At 41.3% G+C, this 23,043-nt stretch overlaps 1 protein-coding gene across 6 annotated transcripts in view; it reads right to left on the bottom strand.

Annotated features, from left to right (window-relative positions):
* mgaa (MAX dimerization protein MGA a) overlaps window positions 1–23,043 on the bottom strand; it is a 98,475-nt gene that overhangs the window by 27,739 nt on the left and 47,693 nt on the right. For all 6 annotated transcript variants that reach the window (XR_013305185.1, XR_013305186.1, XM_077620964.1 and 3 more), the window contains 7 exons: window positions 18,287–18,438; window positions 17,997–18,168; window positions 16,771–17,123; window positions 9,224–9,475; window positions 8,010–8,478; window positions 819–1,022; window positions 186–733 (listed from right to left, as the gene is read on the bottom strand). Coding sequence is in view for 4 of the 6 variants with exons in the window: in XM_077620964.1 (XP_077477090.1) it covers window positions 186–733; window positions 819–1,022; window positions 8,010–8,478; window positions 9,224–9,475; window positions 16,771–17,123; window positions 17,997–18,168; window positions 18,287–18,438 (2,150 nt within the window). In the remaining 2 variants the exon portion in view is untranslated. The remainder of the gene's footprint in view (window positions 1–185; window positions 734–818; window positions 1,023–8,009; window positions 8,479–9,223; window positions 9,476–16,770; window positions 17,124–17,996; window positions 18,169–18,286; window positions 18,439–23,043) is intronic.

The following is a 23,043-nucleotide window of genomic DNA, read 5'->3' as shown; positions in this document are numbered from 1 at the left end:
CCGTAAATAAATTGCAGCCAGAAACTAATTTTGTTTGAAAAAAATCAGTCAAAACACTGCCACGGTTAGCAATATGAGGAACTGCATTGAAAGCAGCTGCTTAAAAATAATGCTGATATTTAAGTAACATTGATACTTTTGCTTCTTAAAATGAGTTTGGGAAATATGATGAAATGTTTTCTTACGATATCCACAGGGCAGTCTCTCTCCTGGGCGCAGTTGTTCTCGAAGTCGGACGAGTTGTCTGTCTCATCACTGGAGTCGATCAAGTTAATTTCCTGGATAATGCGCTTGGGCTGCTGAATGTCCATGTCATCAACAATACAGACATCTAAATCTGCTAGGCCCATGGCAGGCTCTGGTGATGAGGTTAAAGGAAACAGTGCAGGGGTCACTTCTGTCCCTATAGGAGTCTTGTCGTGAATTTGCAAGGCATTTTTTGGCTCATCTGGAAGGATCGCAGGTCTGATCTCTGCTTGTACGCTGCGGACTTCTGAAATGATTAGGTCAGGGGTGGGAACAAGGAGAGGGGTGGTCAATTTGGTGGAACTGTAATCTTTCATGGAGGTGGGGGGAATGATTCTGTATGTAGTGAACTTCTGATTCAGGGTTGTGGCATCTGGACAGGGTGGTGCAGGAAAGGGATTGGCCGTGAAAGACTTGAAGCCAGAGAGGTTGGAGGGAACAAATGGAAAAACTGGGCCACCGATGACAGTCGAAGCTGTAGTGGGATCTGAAGGTGATGTTCCAAAATCAAAGTTAGATCCAACATTATTGTGGTTGACAGTTGTCATGGGATTATTGTTGGAAATGCTCACCATTCTTGGCAGGGATGGCCGGTTTCATCTGGTTGATGGGGATCAGCTGGACTAGTTTGCCGTCAAGTCTGGGGTAGTAGTGAAAGCTGCTCGGGCTTTGCACTTGACGCAGAATCATCTGGACAGGGGAGGAGGTGCGAACTTGAGGATGAAGCGGGGCGGGAATTGTTATGCGGGGCTGCAGAGGATGAACCGTTAAAGACCCTGTGAAGTCATTTTGTATTCAATAAGAAAATGTTTGATAATAAATGAAAATGTGCAAACATCATTCAGTCATAATTGACTGTTCAACTATTTAGTAGTCTTGGGTATACATTGTGGCGATGTGTCGGTACTCTCCAACTACTGATAGACTGAGTGTTGTCATTCCATATGTGGCTATTCAGTCCTGTCCTTTCTGGGCACTTAGAAACAGAGAATGGTAAAGTGAAGGGATGTTAAAGGCTGAAACAGAACTTTTTGTTGTTATTGTATAACATTGTTATTTATTCAGAAAATGCAGTTGGACAGAAAAGGGTTTCAGGAGATCGACAGAAAGAAAGACCCAATTAAATAAGTGATAGAAAACACTGAATACACCAAGAGGGCAGGGGATGCAAAAGTGCGAAAGTGAAGATATGTCAGTAAAGAAAGCCTCGTTGAATACAAGGACAGAGGGTGAGGTGATTGCGCAAATACTGTTATCCATTGCAATTGGAAGTTACTTCAAGGTTGATCTCACTGGTCTGGAGACCAATTTCTCATCTAATGATGATCCAAGAATTCAGGAGTTAGGAAGCTATATGAGTGATCCATGAGTTGTAGTAAATTTAAACGTTTCCATTTTTGGGGGAGAAATTAAAGAAGTCTCCAGATGCTCTCAGAGTCATCGCAAATATGTCACAGGGACTACCATATTTTTTAGGTTGTACCTCATAATTATTTTTCAGAGTTTGGCTGGCTCTAAACAAATGTCAGGGGCCACTAACATATGTCTACTTCCAGAATTGTCAGACTTCTTGAGAAGTAAGACTAGATATGAAGACTAAAATGGATTTGGTGCTGATTTGGCGTGTGATCAAGAATTTGGTAAACTAGTCGTTATGCCATTTTGTTCTGGGGTTCTGAGGTGACAGCTAGTTATCTGAATAACAGTAAATATATAAGGTATACATAGATAGATGCCTATTTAACTTCATGTTCTTCATTATATCCAGTGGTTCCTTTACTTACAAAATTAAGTCATTGAAGGAAGTGGTTTGATAACTTATTTAACGTATTTTTCGTAAGTAGAGTTTTGTGGTGGCCTGGGTTCCATTCCCGCAAGCTTTAATTTGTTCCAGCCTGATCTAAGATCCCGGACACTACCCCAAAACCCTTTAAAAATGATAAAAGTAAACCAATTTTGTATGAAGTGTGTAAAAGGCAAAAAAAGAGGAAAAAAAGATAAGAAAATTATGTGATAAGTCATTAAAATGAATAAGAATTGCAAAGACATTTTCCAATGTGGTGGAATTACGAGTGCGTAGGATTCTCTCGTTACGTTTGTCCAAACCGTGCAACGTAGAGAGTTGACATTTTTTATGGAGACCAGAAACGGATGTCGGATCCTAATAGACGAGTGATTGAATTTATTTACCTTTTTTAAGAGTGTAAACTCAAGGTTTGAGCATTTGCAAAGATTATTGATGAGTATTACTGATCAGAAATATGTTAACTAGCTGCCTTCTTCAGTGCACGCTGCAGTGCTTCCGCTTAGTAATTTCCGCTTGAAAATAGTTGCATGAACTACGCACCAGCGCCGCTATTTTGTGAGTTTTTATTTTTTATCATATTTTCACTTTGGTTTACAATGTTTTAACAAAAATAACACCCAAACATTGCTTAAATAGGTAAAATTCATCATCCTTTCTTTTGAAATTGACCGTCAGTGTTCCTTACTTTTTCCTAAAAGGCATACTACTCCTGATTCTGTATACCTTTACATAATTGCATACAGGTTTGCTGTGCTATGCGTGTAACTGAAATTTTCCTTTCTCATCTAACTCAAATATTGCACGCCCCACTTTTCAGTTTTTTATTTGTTAAAAAAGTTTCAAATATCCAATAAATTTCATGATTGTGTTCTTACTTGTTGACAAAAAGTTTTAATTTTATATCTTTATGTTTGAAGCCTGAATTGTGTCAAAATGTTAAAAAGGTCATGGGGGCCGAATACTTTCGCAAGGCACTGTATAATTAATCTGGTGTTCCTGGGGCAGAGTTGGGGTCATTATCGATATTCAGGGTGACACTAATTTCCAAGAGTCGCCTGATGGTGTAGAGCAGGGATTTAGTTGACTGAGCCATAAATGCCCACTTTACAAAATAAATTTCTGCGAGGACCATACCTTTAATGATGAATACAATTAAATGTGTATTTTTAAAAAGACCAAACAATTTTAGAGTGTACTAATGTATTGTTTTTAATTACAATATTTTCACACCTATAAAATGCACCATCTGATAGGGTGCAGTCTCAGTTGCGGGTATATTTTGTGTTTTCTATGAATACATAGGACGCAGTGGCGGGCCGTCAGGGCCTTCAAGGCCTTCTCTGCTGGCCTAAGAAATATCTGAATCATATTATATTTTGTCCATCAATACTTATTATTCCAAATGGTCTGTTAGCTTCCTTTCATTGCTTTTCCCCCTGGTTGCACTGCTTCCAGATGTGTGTTTTCATATTGAAGCATTTAACCAATCACATTTCAGCCATTATTTGTTGCCAGATCAGATCTGCCTCAAAGCCTTCACAATCAGTTCTTGCGGGCTCTGCTGCATTAAACTAGACTGTTGCTTTTAACCAATCAGATTTCGAGTTGGCAACCCCACAATGATTTTTCATAGGCGTTAGTATTTTGCTGGCTGGGACATGTCATTGCTCTCACAAACTATGATTGGCTAGTAGGCGGGCCAAAGCAGTACCCCAGGCAGCCGAGATCGCAAACTCCACTCACTATGGCCGACAGAAGCAGAAGCAAAAACAAATTGATTCTGTTTGCTCACAAAGCTATTTTCCAGACGGACTTTTACAGAAAAAATGGACATCATTAAGAAAGGGCGGTCAACTCCGAAGCTAGCAAGCCTGTTACAGCCGGGAAAATAGTGTGTGGGGCACTTTCAGCGCGCTAACTTAGCGCCACAAGCAAATAGTATATTGTTCTGTTGATTTAGTGCTATTTTCAAAACGGACTATGCCGGAAATATGACAGGACAGGCTCGACTTTGGTCATTAGCTTCGATGGCGATAGGAAAGGAACAAAGGAGGATGGATATTGTGTAAAAAGGATTTTTGGTGAGTAAAATTACAAATATGGCTATATTCCTAAATAATATTTCAATTATGGGCCAAGTTCTGATATCTGAAAAGCTCCAGTGTTTGTATTTAAGCTCCAGTGTTTGTATTTAATCACAAAATGCTGCTAGGAAGTGGATTTTACCCCAGTTTAATTTTTGGCGTTTCACCATTGACGTCCATCGCGGTCTTTTCCCGGGAAAATCACCCCCCTGGCCTGGTTGTAATGTCTCAAAAGCTCCAGTATTTGTATTCAATCAATAAATGATGCTAGGAAGTGGATTTTACCTAATTTTAGTGCATTTTTTGTCATTTCACGTATGGACGTATCGATGTTCATCGCTGTCTTTTTACCGGGGAAATGATACTCCGGGCCTGGTTCTGATGTCTAAAAAGCTCCAGTATTTGTATTTAATCAATAAATGCTGTTTTCGGCTGGATTTTACCCCATTTTCGGGCAATGTTTGCCCGTACGCCATTGACGTTCATCGCTGTCTTTTCCCGGGAAAATCACCCCCTGGCCTGGTTTTAATGTCTGAAAAGCTCCAGTATTTGTATTTAATCATGAAATGCTGCTAGGAAGTGGATTTTACCCCATCTAAAAAGCTCCAGTATTTGTATTTAATCAATAAATGCTGTTTTCGGCTGGATTTTACCCCATTTTCGGGCAATGTTTGCCCGTACGCCATTGACGTTCATCGCTGTCTTTTCCCGGGAAAATCACCCCCTGGGCTGGTTTTAATGTCTGAAAAGCTCCAGTATTTGTATTTAATCATGAAATGCTGCTAGGAAGTTGATTTTACCCCATTTTTGTGCATTAATTTATTGATTATTTTTTATGTGTTGCAGCTGTAGCTGCAGTAGAGGTTTTATAGCCATAAAATAGTTTTTGAGGGTTGGATTGATACGTTGAAGGCGCTACCAGAAAATTCACCGCCCGCCACTGATAGGACGCCTCATCGGAAAAGGCGCTAGCATGACACTAGGCTAGCATATGTTATGCTAGCCGCTAGCGTATGTTATGCTATCTGCTAGCATATCTTAGGCTAGCCGGAAACATGTTTTTTAAAGACAGCACAAGCAAAACCAAGTTTGATAGTGCTTTATTGAGGTAAAAGTACACAAGTTAATAGAAGTTAAAGCAGTTAAACATCTACAAAACCATCAATTGCCGTTATATCGGCATCAACAATTCATTCCAAATCATCACGTAACTCGTGCGACGCTGCCTGCCCGAAGTACTATTTTGGCCTTCCAGCATTCATCACTCCCGAGCCGTTAGCAAAGCTGTTAAATTGTGTTCGATCCATGGCTTCAGTCCATTTTCCAAGCGTTCACACCCGCATTGTGTTGTCATTAACATCAGGCATTTCATCTGTATAGCTCTAATATGCTGTTTCTTTGAGTATTGAGAGTGTTTTTGAGGGTTAAAAGCGCTGCGAGCACACGGAAGTCAAATGCCTTGCCACTGCACTGGGATGTTTTGAATGGATTACTGTAATGCTTGGAATGCGCAGGGGTGCTATTTTAAGGGTGACCGTCTGCTGGGTTGATCACAATAAGCAGCATGCCGGCAAGAAATAAAACCAGTCACTCAAGCGGTCAGGGCCATACAAAAATTGAATTTAATGCACAAAAAAAGGTGCACCGACCGATTGGGCGGATCGACCATCTTAGAGAAAATTTTAGACTTTTAAGTGCGCCCTATAGGTGTGAAAATACGGTACGTTTTTTTTATTCAACCCAAGAAGGAAACCTTCTGGGATTGCATCGTCGTACTGATTTTTTGTAATATGTCTGATATGCGGTGAGGTTGAGCTTCATGCAGGCGTTGAGACTTTCATCAGTTAGACGTGATCTTAGATTGGTCTTGATGTGTTTTAGATGAGAGAAGGACAGCTCACATGTATACGTAGATCCAAACATGGTCAATACAGCAACGCTCACTCGCTGCAATGTGTGGTATGTGACAGGAAGCACTTTACATGTTTTCACAATCAGTTTGTCTGCGCGTGGAAGTTTTTTTCAGCTATGTCCACTTATCAGTGAAGTCGTCAAAAAGTTCATTAGCCACATCAAGCATTAATGTTTTGTCAAACTCGCCATCCGTAAATGGCTTTCCGTTCGCTAATGTGCCAGCAAAACTAGCTGAATTGAAGTCACCTTGTCCGGTCCAGACACGGAGTTGGTGCTGACTGGCTTGGACTTTCATCTATAGCTCTATGCATGCCTTTTTTTCTGCAACCCTCAGCTGGATATTTGGTTGCAAATGCAGCATGTCGTGTCTCAAAGAGGCACTTGATATTCGAGCGTTTCATTGAAGCAATTTTGTCATTGCATATTAGACACAAAGCCGAGCCTCCTTTCTCCACAAATGCGAATTCTTCGGTCCACTCATTTTGAAAAGTTTGGTAATTGTCATCCTTTTTTTTCTCTTCGCCATCTTTCTTTTGTTTCTTATGCCTATAACAGCTAGCTAGCTGGAAAATTAAATAAAGTGGATGTAATTTTTCTTCACAAGACCCTGTCGGCACCTTATTGTACAATAAAAATAAAAAAAATCGCGGTTTTTTAATGCCCTTTAGTGGTGTCGCCCATCTGTACACAGAAGGACAGCTGACAATGGCTGATCCGATGCACCCGTCAACTTCAGCGGTGAGAAAAAAAACTGATGGAATGGATTGCAAATACGTGTTTCGATCCCACGCTTAGTCAGGCGAGTACAGTAATCACTCGAATATTGCGGATAATGTGGACCTGACATGGCCACAAGAAGACAAAATGAACTTGTTACAACTAAGAACAAAGCCTTGGTGCCTGTGTACTGGATGAGCAACTGGAAAGCCGCGAAGCTGTACCTCGCTGAAAAGGGGGCTCCCCTTGAACGACTTGGACTAAAAAAATTGAAGGCTTTTAGGTGCGCCTTATAGTGCGGAAAATATGGTATTTTCACTGTGAGTACAGTATTTAAAGTATTTACATTTTTTATATATACATTATATTTAGATATTAATACAGTGCAGTCTTTTCATATGCTTATAACTAATATTTAATAAATACACATCTTGATAATTGTACTTGTGTTATACTGTTTTTGTATAGGCGCGAAAAGATGTAGTATGGTGGTAATAATAGGGGTGAATTATTTTTATGGTCTCATCAGAATCTAAATGTGGTGCCGAGAAACCTCGGCTAAATATACAACCTCTCACAGCTACTTGCAAAGGCTTTCCTTTGATGTTGAACAGCTTCATTTCGGTACCCTTAATTAATAATCATACGTGTCTGAGGTGCCCTCCCTCCAAGCTCCAGGCCGATACCCCCCTGGGAGGTTGGCTGCTTGAACAAGGTAGATTGCAGGAGGTTGGCTACTTGAAAAGTAGATCTTGAAGCAAAAAAGTGTGAGCACGCCTGATCTAGGGTGTAGTAGTCTGTCTTTCGCCCGAATCTATCTGGGATAGGCTCCAGTGACCGTTACGAGGATGCACGGTACAGAAGATGAATGAACGAAAAAAACTAATTTCCAACACTACCCTCCCCTAATCCTAAATAATTTTTTGACAGCCTGGGTCGATTGGCTTTCTATCACTTTGACTATTGAACACACAAAGATTAAATATAAAGAAGGTATAATTAATCTGGTTTCCCTGGCGAGAGTTGGGGGTCCTTATGGACATTCAGGGAGATACTAACTTTCAAGACTAACCTATCCTAAATCTATTTCAATTTAGTCGTAAAATATTATATTTAATTAAACTGAGGTTCGGTTTATTTAAAAAAATGAGTTTTCCCATGAAATTGATTGACTTGAATTATCAAGTATTTTTTAATGCATATACCTGGGAAGTAATTGTGGTAAATTCTTAGTGACTCACCTGATGGTGGCGGTGGGACAAGGATGTAAGTGAAGGGAGTGCCTGAAGTGGAAGTGGAGACTGATGTGGAGGTTCCGGTAGTGGTTAAATCTGAAGTCGAAGTCGTGGTGCCAGTCGACTTGGAGGTGGTGGCTGACATGGCTGTGACGACAGATGTGGATGTAGGAGCAGATGTGGATGTAGGAGCAGATGCTATGCTCAACTTGGAGGTAGTGGTGGATATGGAGGTGGTGCTCGACTTGGAGGTGGAAGTGGATGTGGAGGTGAAGACCGATGTGAAGGTAGTGGTCGTGCAAGTCACATCAGAGAAGGCTGAAGATGCCCGCTGGGGCTCGAGTGCAGTCAAGGGGGCCTTTTTCTTGGTGGCAGCAACACGACCTGTCAGATATGCCGCGAGGCGGTTGGCAGGGTGGAGCGATCCCACCTCTCCCAACTGGATCTTGGCAACAGGATACCTTTTTCCGTTCACCTGGACACACAAGTCAGCCAATGAATCTACAATTATTATTAATTACACCGTCTTTGGCTCTAAAACAGGGGTGCCCATTACGTAGATCACGATCTACCTGTAGATCGCCAAGGAACTATTGGTAGATCACCAAGGTACTATTGGTAGATCGCACGACAATAATATTGGGATCCCTCCCCTCTGTTGATTTCCTTAGCTAGGCTCATGTCCGCAGTAAGCAGTCAAATTTAGCGAACGCGTGAATCAAGAGTGGATTTTCACCCACGTTCCCTGCTGCTGAGCTTTCCAAGTGGCTTGTAAAAAAGATAGATCGTGGAAGGTTAACTCCTTGAAAAGTAGATCTTGGAGCAAAAAAGTTTGAACACCTCTGCAGTGAGTCATGCGTGATATCTTTCCACAAATAAGGTGTGTTAGAAAGGCAATCACTGGATTTAAGTCAGGTGGTTCTTCTTTCAGCACAACCCCGGTTAGTTAAAGTGTCTGTGGAACAAAAAGCTGCACCCGCAGCCGCCCTCCAGGGATGCTTTGCCCACCCCTGATTTCTAACCCTAACAAAAAAGTAGATTGCGGGAGGTTGGCTCATTGAAAAGCATATCTTGGAGCAAAAAAGTCTGAGCGCCCCTGATCTAAAAGATCTCGGGAACTATGTAATTTCACCAAAGTGTAATTGAGTTAATTGTAATCATCTAGTGAAGAAAAAATATATGGATGATTTTTGGTGTATTTGAATGAAAGGTGGGCCCACCTGGATTGGGTACGCGCCATCCTCTTGCTTGAGACTGGCCGACAGATAGCCAGCGGTGGAGACTCCGTTGAGGAAGGGCAGACCTATCTTGACTGTGTGCTCGCTTTTGTATCGATCGTTTCTGGTGAGCCATTGTCCGGGAGCGGCTGCAAGCTCTTCCTCCATGTCGCTCCAGTCATCAGCAAAATCTTGCTCCGTCACCTCACATTGCCATGCTTCCATAGGTTCATGCACAGCCAAGGTATGGTTGTTCTGAGGTGGCGTGGGAAGTGTTTTTGACAACAAACAAAACAATGACAAGTTTGAAGATACCTTTGAACAATGACCTAAAGTTGCACAGGTTATCGAAAGGTGACATAGCTTTAACTTTTCATATCTTACTTTCCTGGATCTTAAATTGGCAATAGGAATATGAATAAAGTTGGTATTTTTGTGCTAATGTTGTATAGCATCTGGGTCCATTGATTGGGGTAAAGATAGCATCTTTACGCGTATAAATTTCTTGGTAGGTAAAATGGATGAAAGAAAAAAATCGTCTTTGTGGATGCTGTAAATCAGGGGTCTCAAACTCAATTTACCTGGGGGCCGCTAGAGGCCAAGTCTGGGCCGCATCAGGATTTCCACAAGAAAAGCGCTGATAAAACATTCCAACGTTATCAAATATCTTTATTTTTTTACAAAAAATAATGAATTAGATAAATTAACTTAAAGATGAATAAAAAATCAATCAATCAGTAATACAAAAATAAAATAATAATAATGAGAGATATACACTGGCTGCCTAAGTAGAGAAAATGAATTATTTTTTATTCCGTTTCAAATGTCTGTATTAACAGCTCTTTAACCTTTAACTTTCTGAACTTGAATGGAACATTGAATATGAAATATTCTGAACACGGCTTCTCTTGCCTACTCCTTGCTGCTAGAGACCTGGCAGCGCTTCTTCTCACATAGCTGAGTCACATTTGGCTTGAGGGAGGAAGCAGTGGAGACCCTCAGTAGAGCTTGAAGATGCTCATCAGTAAGTCTGGACCTGTACTTGGACTTATTGAAGTTCAAGGTGGAGAAGAGCTTCTCACACAAGTATGTGCTCCCAAAAAGGCACATGGTCCGCTTGAACATTCGGGAAAGTTCAGGGAAGCTGGGGGTCAACTCTCTCAAAAATTGCCCAAGCTTGTCTGCTTCTCCACTCACCTCCCTGAACTTGGCTTTGAGTGCAGAGTTGCACTGCAGGTCAATGAGCTCCATTTGAAGCTCAGGAGGGGCATCTTGCACATCAAAGGAGAAGGGGTCCGCAAAAATTTGAAATGTGGCTTTGTGTGTCTTGAAGTCTGCAAATCTGTGATCAAATTCCTCCTGTAGCTTCGAAATGGCCTCAACATACTTCTCACCACTGAATGGTGTGCCTGCATCCACGAGAGCCTTGCATGCTGGGAAATGGCAAAGGTTTGTCTGAGAGAGCTGGGCTTTCCATAACACAAGTTTAGTGCAGAATGCTCTCACGTTGTCATAGGCAGCACTGACAAGTTGCCCCTGGCCTTGTAGCTTCTTGTTCAGTACATTAAGCTCGTGTGTGATATCAACAAGAAAAGTCAAGTCCATGAGCCATTTGGGATCACTTAGCACAGGAACAGCAACCCCGTCTATCTCCATGAAGTCTTTTACTTCTGCTCTCAACTCAAAAAATCTCTTCAACACGTTTCCCCTGCTGAGCCAACGTACCTCAGTGAAGTAAAGCACATCCCCATATTCTGACTCCATTTCCTCTAAAAAAGCACGGAACCTTCTGTGCTTTAAGCCCCTGGATCTGATTTGGTTGACGCATTTCACAACGACAGACATCACATTGTCAAACTTCAGGCATCTGCTGCAAAGGGCCTGCTGATGTATAATGCAGTGCAGAGCTATGGCCTCCTCCACACCCTCCTCTTCCAGTTTTTTTTGAACAAATGCTACCAGTCCATTCTTCCTCCCTGTCATTGATGGGGCTCCATCGGTTGTTATTCCAACAAAGCTCTTCCATGGCAAACCGGCATTCTTAATGGCATCACACAGCTGGTGAAATATTTCCTTCGCGGTGGTCTGGCCATGCATTGGAATTACTGTGAGCAACTCCTCCATTACTTTAAAATTGTCATCAACACCACGGATATATATTGCGAGCTGGGCAGTGTCTGTGATGTCTGTGGTCTCATCAAGAGCCACTGAATATACACTGAAACATTGTGCTTTCTCACACAGTTGATCATAAATGTCACTTGACAGGTGAGAAATGCGCTCTGCCACGGTGTTGGCAGAAAGGCTGATGTGGTTGAACAGACTTTTCTTTTCTGGACAGACAATATGTGCAGCCTGTAATATGCACTTTTTGATAAATTCACCTTCTGTGAATGGCTTTCCTGCTTTAGCAATCAACTCACAAACGGCGTAGCTAGCTTCGACTGCTGCATTACTGTCTTTGGTAGCCTTCTTGAAGAAATCCTGTTGCCTCAGAAGACATGTTTTAAGACTGGCAACCTGGTTGGCTCTCTCATCTCCCTGGTATTTTTCGTACTCCTCAGCATGTCTCGTAGTATAATGACGTTTCAAATTGTATTCCTTGTGCACCGCAACTTTTTCAGTGCAAATGAGACACGTCGGAGTTCCCTTGTGTTCAACAAAGAAATATTGCACGCCCCACTTTTCTTGAAACTGTCTGTGCTCATCAACGACCTTTCTCTTCACGCCAGGCTTTGAAAGAGACATCTCTGGGGCTCCGTAATATGTTTTTCCACTTGGAATGAGTCTCGGGTTGATCTTTCACGTTCAGTCGCGCGGGTTTGTGGAGCATGCGCACTTTCGCTCTCCGTTTTTCCGTTTCGCTCGCGAAGATGGCTACACTGACACAGGCTGGCTCACGGATCATAGCGCCTCATTCAGTTGTATGCTGAGAGCAGCGGAGGAGTGTGCGGAGTGATCGGCTTCACGGCTTCTCCTCCGCACAGCTGATTGGAGGAATGAATGAGTGAGTGAGCGAGGCACTGGACAGCCCGGCCGATGTCCCGCCCTCCAGAGCCGTATACCTCACCGTGATTGGTTCATTCAGCTCCGAACACAACAAGTGTCATTCATATCAATCTTACGGGCCGCACGAACATTAATCTTTCATATTAAGACGGGGGCCGCAAATTATCGTCCCGAGGGCTGCAGTTGGCCCGCGGGCCGCGAGTTTGAGACCCCTGCTGTAAATGCATTACCAAAAGAAATATTTGCCAGTGTGGTGATATGTTGTTGAGAAAAGCACAGTAGCACTCCTCCAATTGTGGCAAAAGAAACAAGTTAGGTGATGCTCATAATGCTGCTTTTATTTTATTTTTAACTTATCTAAAGAATGCAACCTTTTCTTTGGACTTCCTTTTTTTGGGGGGGGGGAACTATCTAGAATCTAGGGATTCGGTCAAGACTAGTAACTTCTTGAAGGAATATAACCTGATCATCAGCTCAGGAGACTTTAATTATACATCGCTCTCCTACCCTTGGGAGTGGATTGTTCTCTTGAAAGGACCACCCTCTCTTGGTATGGATACCTTCTCTCTGGATGGGGTAGCTTGTCTCTAGACTAAAATGTCAATATACTTGGGATGTCAGTGATCCTGTCTCATGGTGTGAAAAAAAAATAGTTTTTTGACATATTTAACCTGTTTTAATAACAAATTATGCTAACTCGCAACGAGACAGGATGATATGTTGACAATAAAGGCAGAGAAAAAACAGCTTGCAGGGAGAGAGTGGCAGAGGGAGAAGGAGAGCAGCAGGGCTCTGTACACTGAGTGCATGATATTGTCTGTAAAATCTGAGCCAGTGTCAGTATATTCTCTCATCCATTAGCTTGTGGATGCCCAAAACCTGTTACTGCAAGATGATGGTGCATGAGCATGCAGAAGTTTCAAGCTCGAATTTCATGGATAATGTAGACCAGACAAGGCTGCGATAATCTAAAAATCGCGAAGTAGGATCGGCCCTATTATTTCTAGTAGAAAACGCACATATGTGCGTTTTCACGTCAATACAATATTAAGAAGTGTAGATATTTTTCAGGATTATCAGTTTACATTATACAATTATATATAATATATAATTATATATAATAAATTATACACATAAATATATATAAGAAATTTGTCAATACTTTAAGTACTGTACTCACATCTGCCAATAGCTCTTTGCCTAATCTTGATTAAAAAAAACAATAAGAGACCTGTGCAGTGCGATTAAAGTGAATTGAAGATGATGATTTAGTGCCTTATTGAGAGCTTTAGTCCAAGTCAGGCTCTTCGTCAGATTCGAGAGGTGTCGTCTGTGTAGGAGGAAGAATTTTTGTGGGAGGTTTTTGGGGCACAAGGAAAATGGTGATGGGGAGTTGTGACTGATTTTTCTTTTTTGTACAAATATGGTTTTGTAGAAGGACATGACACTGTCAAGATAATTGCCAAATTCAATCGCTATGATGTTGTCATCAATTTCAGGGACACTTTGTTGCAAACTGCGAGCTACATTGAAGATTTCTTTCCAACTTCTCAAAGTAATAACACCACGTTCTTCATCCTCATTGACATCATCACTTTGTGGTAAATCCAACTTCCACTGTGCAGCGTCCAGCTATCTTACCAGCTCAGAGAGCTCTATTTTCGGATAAGAGCGAAGACGCCCGTACTTAAAGGGGAATCTCTTTTGTGTCAACCCTTAACGTTGGAAGACAGTAGTCTCAAGTACTCCTTTGATTTCTCGTATTTTATAGACAGGTTTTAAACTCATACATGTCAACTTATACGTTTTCCTATATTTTATACATTTTTTGATCATTTCAAATTGTGTACACCGTATAACAACTTTTGTACGGGGAAAAAGAAGTTTAAAAGAGTACGTTTTTGTAAAACCGATCTAGTTTTACCCATTTAGGCTCTAATCCGGATCGTCTCGGTCACTGGTAGCAGACAAAAACATCATTGTTGATGGCTAATATTGTCATGCTTGGGCACCCCATCCACTTTGGAGAAAATGATACATTTTTAAGTCCGCCCTATTTGAGTAAAGATGTGCCGCATTGTTTTTGTACGGTTTGTTATCGCTTAATAAGGGGAGCAATTGGCCGAAGTTTATAGGTATAACTAAAAACTACCAATGGTGTATTGCTGTACATGCTGTACATGATCATTGCTAATGTCAATGTGTAGATTGCTAGCATTAGTATTTTCAATTTGAAATGCAACACTGGCATGCAGCATGATTCTCCATACTAAAGCTCCGATTTGGCAAACCAAAAGGAAAAAGGGTTTTGTGCTACAAGATATGAAAACCGTCCAGGTTACAAAATCAACCATACCCTAAAACTTAAATACACTCACTGTACCCGGTATTTATATTTTTTAAATTGTCATGGAAGAGTTGCTTGCCCAATTTCCCATTCCCATCTCCCAACATCTCAATGGCCTCCCATTCGCAAGAAGGAAGATGTCAGAACCGAGGTTAGCGCACTACAGCTGGACTCCATTCAGCTACAGATTCATGTGCCTGATTTGTCACAGAATTTTTCCACCTGTGTGTATTGTAATTTTAAGTGATTAAGTTGTATCTTTATGTTGGAAAATGTCTTTGCATTTCTTATTCATTTTAATGCCTTAATAGACCATTTTCTTATCTTTTCTTCATTTCTTTGCATACATACATACGAGGGTTTAGGCGTAGTATTAAAGATTGTGAAACTAGTAATGGCAGTTCAATGTAAAATGTTTCTAATGAAAAATCCAAGTTACAAAACCACTTCTGGAATTAATTTTGTAAATAGTGGGACAATTGTACAGTAATACCTCGAATATCGTGGATAATGTAGACCAGACATGGCCGCAATAATCGAAAAACCGCAAAGTTGGATCACCCTATTACTATCATACTACATATTTTCGGGCCTATCTAAAAATACAAGTACACAAGCACAATTATCATGAAGTTTATTTATCAAATACTACAGTTAGAACCATACAATAGACTAATAGATTAATATCTAAATATAATCTATATATAAAAATTGTAAATAATTTAAACACTGTACTCACAGCGAAAATGTTTCCTCTCCGCTTGATATATGTCCAATAAAACAGGTTAAAGGGAAAGCCAACAGAGGGCAAACATTCCATTTAAAAACAAGTGTTTAAATCTCATTATACGTGTATAATGACAATAAAAGCATTCAATTCAATTCAATTTAGCACAAGCTGTCCTGCACAGTCCAGATGTTGAACAGCAGCCCCCTTTCAGCAAGGTACAGCTTCGCGTTCACAGTTTGTGAAGGCTTTCGTGATCCAGGCTTTCCGGTTGCTCATCCAGTAGACAGGCAGCAAGACTTTGTTCTTTTTTTAAAAGCATGAGGACGGTCACACTTGTAGATTAAGGCTGGCTTCACAATGAAGCCAGCCAGCAGCATCCTCACACATGACGAGCGCCGGGCGATCCGCGTGAACCCCGCCACTTTCAGTTCATCTTTGAATAACAATGTCCGTGAAGGCATCCTCTTCCAAAAAGGCCATCTTGCTCTGGAAGATAACCAAACATTCCCTTGAACCTTGACGTAGCATTTAGCTGCAGGCTCACTCACGGCACTGGAACAAGGGTCAGGTTCATCTTCATTGTCTTCGTCAGGAGCTAAGCTATCGTTAAAGGTCTTAGCTTTGATTCTAATCATGTTGGTATCAAGAGGAATCATCTCCCGATATGGCATTCTCCTTAATGATGATTTTATTCCTCCTTCTGAAATGGAATCTGGACAAAAGACACGGCGTCCGTCTTGTTTGTTTTATTTGGCGCGGTATTCTTCTTCTGAATATACACCCAGCCTTGACTGCCACCCAAGTCAGTGCTGAAGAAGAAGCGCTGTCCTGACTTCAGCCATTTTTCATCTGTCTTCCGCTTGCGAGTTTCAGTGTGAATTTTGACATTACGGAGGACGTTTATGAGGCATTTTCAAAGTCCATACAATGCTGGAAGAGGCTCGGTGTAGTATTTCTGTGCGCGATGCGAAATGTATTAAAGGTAATCCAAAGAAAAGGCACAACGCTGTTTGTATTACCGATGCGTCATTCATCCACGGTGAAATTTCACTTCTTCTCGGCTGAATGGAACCCACTTCAGCGCCGAAGAAGCGGTGCCCTGACTTCCACCATTTTTCATCTCGTGTCTTTTGCTTGGGAGTTTCAGCGTGGATTTTGAAATCTTTATCAACTTTTTTATACTTAAGATGAAAAAATGTACCGACGCCGCGAATGTTTAAGCCGCGAAGTGGTGAAGGATCACTTTTGGCCACTAGCTCTGCATGTTGCTTGTTTAAACTAGGAAGGTTATCTAGCCGGTTTTGATTTTTTTAGTTCAAGTGTGTGTCTTGGTGAAATGTGAATGTCATTATCATATGCTTAATGTAAAAACTATTCTTTTTAACACCTCTGGTTCGTCTATGTCAATGAAAGACAATAAGTCAAAGATTCCATAAATTCATATGGGTCTTGAAGAACACTCACCTTCTTAGCTTTATCTTGTTTGCTGATGAGGACTTCATAATGTATAGTGCCACTGTCTTCCACTGTCTGATTGATAGGATTTATCTGATATTGCCTGGTGCAGAAGGGTGTGTTCAGTTGGTCGTGAGCCATGGCCTCGCACAGTGTCTTGAGCACGTTATCACGGTCCTCGTCACATTTCCAATGACATTTCATGAGAATAGTCAGGCGTTTGGATGGCCTCGATTCATCTGGGAGATTCTGATTTTCACTGGATGGAGCTGAATGAGGTTGATTGGATGGAGCTAGCTCAGAATGATTGGATGGAGCTGGCAGAGGTTGAGTGGATGTCATCGGCTGAGGTGGCTTCCGTTCTTAGAAAAGGAGAAAACCCTGACACTCATGATCAAAGTTCAAGGTTAATATTGAGTTATATTCTGAAATCCAATATCAAGTTTCTATGAATGATTCCAGAATTAGAGATTTAATGTCCCACCTTTTTTTAATAATTCACATACAAAACACTAAAACATGGAGTTTCTCAGAGGAAATGCAGTGTGCATGTCCTTAGAAAAAATCTAAAAAAAGAAAAAACCATAAAACAAAAGAACGCTAGATATTTTTTAAATAACCAATGAGCAAATTGAATCTCAAATAAAACATGAAATTTCAATTTCATTATTTCCTAAGAATTATTTGTTTCATTAATGTTTTCTGTTACTGAGGGGACATTTTCTTAATAATACAGCCATACCTCTACTTAGGAATGCCTCTAGGTACGAAATTTTCAGGTCACGAAATCTTTTGAGATGCAAACGAGTGCCTCAAGATATCCAAACAAGATCCAAGTTACAAAAACGTCAATACATTTCCTGTGTCCGTTATTTTATTATGAAAATGTCGTGGATGCATTGCTTCTTGCAATTGCGCTACACTCTACTAGTCTCTCATTGGCTGTCTCCCAACAACTCTCCATGTTTATTTGACCGCCATTCGTCGTCGTGTGCTTGAACGTATGGTTGGAAGAAGATGTGGCCGAGTGCCTTCTACTGATTTGCAGTCGACAACAACTCTTCTATTTCAAGATTCTCTCAGGTTTTTGACCGCCGTTCGCTCTCTGCCTCTGTTGCCTAACGTTGGCTTCCTGACACTTGTGCACATGCGTTTCAGCTAGGTAACAGATTCACAGGTGATAAAATCTTATGAGTTTGAATCCTGATCACACAAGTATATAAATAAGAACTTACCTGGATGTAGAGCTTTGAGTTTATTGCGATATTTCATTTTGCAACGTTCAGGCTTCTTATGCAGGTTCTGTTGGAAGATGGTGGTTGAATCACGTGAACTTCGGTGCCTGGACTTCTTTCGTGAGGTAGATTTTCCGACGAAACTTCTCACGCGGGCACAACTTCCACCATGCTTTTGAATGCAATACAATTTATTTATTATGACTATTGATGGCATGAAATCCTTTTGATGTCTGTATTTCAGAAACTCCATAACCGGTTTTCAAGGCTGACGCAAGAAGTAGAAGCACCTTTGGCAATACTTCAGTGACGGTGGAGCAGGTGTAATCTGACGACGTTTTTGGGATGTGGATAGGGTCAAGCTCAGAGTCTTGGTTGTTCCTCTTCCAGAGAGTGCGGACGTGTTCAGCAGGCTGAGAGACACTGTCGGCTTCCTTCAGAACTGAAGCAGGAACACAGAAGCTCAAACATCTAACATTGGTTGGAAGTTATGAAGTTTGACCTTTTAACACTATTTTCGACAGAGTAGAAATTACAGATTTCAGATTTTAATTTTTTTTTTTAAATTCACGTTTCTAACAGATAATTTTCAGTTTTCACATTTCATCAGAAAATGAATGCGAATGATAAATTTCACATTGAAATATAATATTAATAATATAATATAATAGTAATACTCTGATAAATGTAAAAAAATTTAACCGGTTTCCGCCGACATCCCAAAAAACATGCCTGGTAGGCTGGCTAAACACTCTAAATGTACTGTATTTTCACACCTATAGGACACACTGCCTGAAAGTAAATCTGACCGCGGGCAAGTCAAAGTTCTCTTCGACAATATTCTACTCGCCATCAAAATGAATGCATCAATGCTGTCGCTTGAGCAAATCCACGATCACATGGCGAAGTATGTGATTATACCGGAAAGCTGGCAAAGTAAAAACGATGCCTTTGAATGTGTGAACTCAATGAGACGATGTGCAATGTTAAAAATGCACCCTGGCATACCCTGAGAGGAGACGAAAGCACAGACATAACAGTGAAGAAAATGCTAGTCTTGTATATCAAATACAGGGAGAAAAATGACGTTAACTATAAAACTGTGTTTGGTGGCATCATCCAGGTGACAGCATGCACTGCTCATGATATTGTGCAGGCAATCATTCGGTTTTATTCCAAGCATGGACTGGACTTGCAGAGAATGGTGATGCGGTACTCGGATGATTCGCCTAAAGACGTTTCGCCGACGGACGTTTGACAGACGGACAGGTCGCCTAATGAACGTTCCGCCGAACGGAGGTTTCACCGAAACGGGATTTGCGCGCTCGCCCCGCCCCCGGATCGTGTGTGTACAAGTTTTTCAATCTCGGCCCGCGGGCCATATACAGCCCGTTAGGATTTTTAATCCGGCCCGCCGCCGGCGTTGTCCAAATTATAGTAAAAATCAATGATTCATTTCCCTTTGCCGCTCACCACTCTCAATTTATTAGTCTACCATCAATGACAGCCCGGGAATAAGCTCTCTTGGGCGGGCATCGCAGCCCGGGAATAAGCACTCTTGGGCGGGCATGTCAGCCCGGGAATAAGCACTCTTGGGCGGGCAGATGTAGCAGAACCGAGCCGTGAAATGACAGCAATTGGGTCAAATCCATCCTAAAACAGCATTTAATGATTAAATACAAATACTGGAGCTCTTTGGACATTAGAACCGAGCCCAGGGAAGTGAATTCCTCGGTGAAATGTTGTGATGATATCGCGATAAGACAAAAAAACGTCTACATACGTCCATTCGCCAAACGGCTTAAAATGCTCTCAAATTCGGTCAAATCCATCCTAAAACAGCATTTAATGATTAAATACAAATACTGGAGCTCTTTGGACATTAGAACCGAGCCCAGGGAAGTGAATTCCTCGGTGAAATGTTGTGATGACGTCGCGATAAGACAAAAAAAACGTCTACATACGTCCATTCGCCAAACGGCTTAAAATGCTCTCAAATTCGGTCAAATCCAGCCCAAAACAGTGTTTAATGATTAAATACAAATACTGGAGCTCTTTGGACATTAGAACCGAGCCCAGGGAAGTGAATTCCTCGGTAAAATGTTGCGATGATGTCGCGATAAGGCAAAAAAATGTCTATATACGTCCATTCGTCAAACGGCTCAAAATGCTCTCAAATTCGGTCAAATCCAGCCGAAAACAGCGTTTAATGATGTATATACAATACTAATATTTGTATTTAATCATTAAACGCTGTTTTCGGCTGGATTTAACCGAATTCGAGAGCATTTTGAGCCATGGACGTATGTAGACATGTTTTTGCCTTATCGCGACATTTTACCGAGGAATTCGCTCGTATGTCGATTTACTCGTATCTCAAATCAATCTTTCCCATAAAAATGAACTAAATACAATTAATTCGTTCCCACCCTCTGAAATAAACATCAAAAACAGGATACTGCAATGGAAAAACATTTTTATTGGTTGTAACTCACCATCCACTAACAGAGTAAAAAATAACTAGTGGTTATGATGTTTAATAATAAAATGATGTATTATTCAATACAACGGGGAGTTCGTGGATGGGATAGAGAGACACTTGACGGATGCGCTCGAAACGTAACATTAACTTTAAATTTAATTTAAATGAACTTAGATTCTATACACACACTTAAAACAAGTTTTTATCTTACGTTACACTAAATTTAAACCTTCTTGTGCAATAACCAAGGCAAAGAGATTAATGTATTCCGCCGTGGCTTTTGAGGCAAATTTCCTGCTTCTCCATACGTATTGGCGAGCCAGCTCAGTCACATGTACATTACTCATGTTTTTCGATTATTTCGGGCTTAATATCATATGTCATCATACGCCTTTTCTTTGCACTACCCTTCATTGCACCGGCTTGCTTAGGATCCATTGTGTTTCCCGTAATTCTGCACTGACTAATGCAAAAAACACGGGAAAAATGCAACGCTCCGCCCAGTGCTCGTAGAGATCTTTGCATGAGGGAGATGCAGCAAGAAAGACAGTGCGCTAAAATTGTGCTCTGTCTGGCCAGACGCGAGTAGCCTTGATAGATTTGTAGCGTTTACCACAGGGGTCCCAAACTTTTTCCTGTGAGGGCCACATAACCTTTCCCTTCTCTGATGGGGGGCCGGTGTCAGTTTGTAACAGAAAAAGTGTGACTATCGTGAGGGAGCTTAAAAAAAATATTGTTTTCCTGAAAGCCACACACAACCAAATAACCCTTTCCAGGTTCTTTACAGAAAAAAAGTCAGGAAACAAATAATAACACTATTAATGAAATAAATAATAACTAAATAACCCTCTATGAGTTCTTCACAGAAAAAAACAGGAAATAAATAACACTATTTATGAAATAAATAATAACTAAATAACTCTTTCTGGGTTCTTCATAGAAAAAAAGACATGGAACATAAAATAAAAATAAAAATGAGCAGTTGCGCTGTGTCTTGCACGTCCGTGCTTTCATCCAGTGCTAATGAAAAAAAGTCAAATTCTTTCGTCTTCTGCTGCAGCTAGGCATATACATCCCGATTTCTTCAACGCGTCTGGTGATTGTACTCGCCGACATACTTACGGCATTAAATGCATCTTTCTTCTCGGGACACACCTCCTCCACGACAGCATCCATACATTTCTTAACAAACTCTCCGTCAGTGAAAGGCTTACCGCTGCTTGCTATCAGTTTAGCAACCCGAAAGCTGGCCCGAACTGATGCCTGGTTCAGCTGAGCTTGGCGTACAAATGTATTCTGCTGAGATAGTAGTCCACTTTTTCACTTTGAGAGTTTGTCTGCTCGTGTTTGGCCTTGCAAGCTATCATACTTGTCTTTGTGACGGGATTCATAGTGTCGGCGAAGATTGTATTCTTTGAATACTCTTGACAGATGAGACAAACAGCCTTTTCTTTGCATTGAACAAAAAAATAATCGTTTGTCCACTGCAGGTTAAGTACCCTGCATTCTGAATCAATTTTTCTCTTACCTAACTTTTTCGCCATTATTCCGTTCTCTCTTTGACAGGGAAAGCTTTTTTTCTGGAGGCCAAATAGGAAAAAAATCCGAAAGCGTCTCTGGTACTGTTCAGAGGGCCGGGCCAAATTTGCTGACGGGCCGTATCCGGCCCGCGGGCCGTAGTTTGGTGACCACTGGTCTACCATGTCAGCACATTCCAATAGTATTTAAGGCTGATCGAAGGTCTTGCGGTCGATCATTAAAAAAAAATCAGCCTTGATGCCTGCGTAATGTGTATTTCATACTATTATGCACCCAGAGACTTGATGAATGGATCGATATTTAACCAAACGTAACATAATTTTATGTTGTGTATTTACGTTCATGTGTTGCAAATGATTCGAACATTTGCCTCAGCCACCTATCCCAAAGGATATAATGCATATTATATTGTTTCAAATTTTTATGGTTTATGGCTTATAATTTTCTATTTTTTTCCTTGTTTTGGGGTTTTACACAGTTCATACAAAAATTTTCAAAAGGTTTTGGGCAATGTTCCCTCAATTTTTTTGTTTTTCTGGGCAGAAAGACAACCTCCCTGAGCACACTGAGTACCAGTGTGAGCAACATCATCATTGCTCGCTGTGGCCACACACTAGTACCAGACCTGCCATAAGCAGGTGCATGTCTACTACACATAAATGATTTAGTAATAATAAAATGTAATGATTAATATCTATGAATGGGCGGCCCGGCGGATGAGTGGTTCGTGCGTCGGCCTCACAGCTCTGGGGTCCTGGGTTCAAATCCAGGTCGGTCCACCTGTGTTGAATTTGCATATTCTCCCTGGGCCTGCGTGGGTTTTCTCTGAGTACTCCATTTTCCTCCCACATCCCATAAAGATGCATTGTAGGCTGATTGGACACTCTAAAATTGCCCCTAGGTATGGGTCTGAGTGTGCATGGCTGTCCGTCTCCTTGTGCCCTGCGATTGGCTGGCAACCGACCGATACAGGGTGTCCCCCACCCCTGGCCCAAAGTCAGCAGGGATAGGCTCCAGCACCCCCCG

This window comes from Stigmatopora argus, chromosome 15, assembly GCF_051989625.1.
Source record: "Stigmatopora argus isolate UIUO_Sarg chromosome 15, RoL_Sarg_1.0, whole genome shotgun sequence".
In the NCBI taxonomy this organism is placed as follows: domain Eukaryota; kingdom Metazoa; phylum Chordata; class Actinopteri; order Syngnathiformes; family Syngnathidae; genus Stigmatopora; species Stigmatopora argus.
This window is presented reverse-complemented; position numbering and strand designations above follow the sequence as displayed.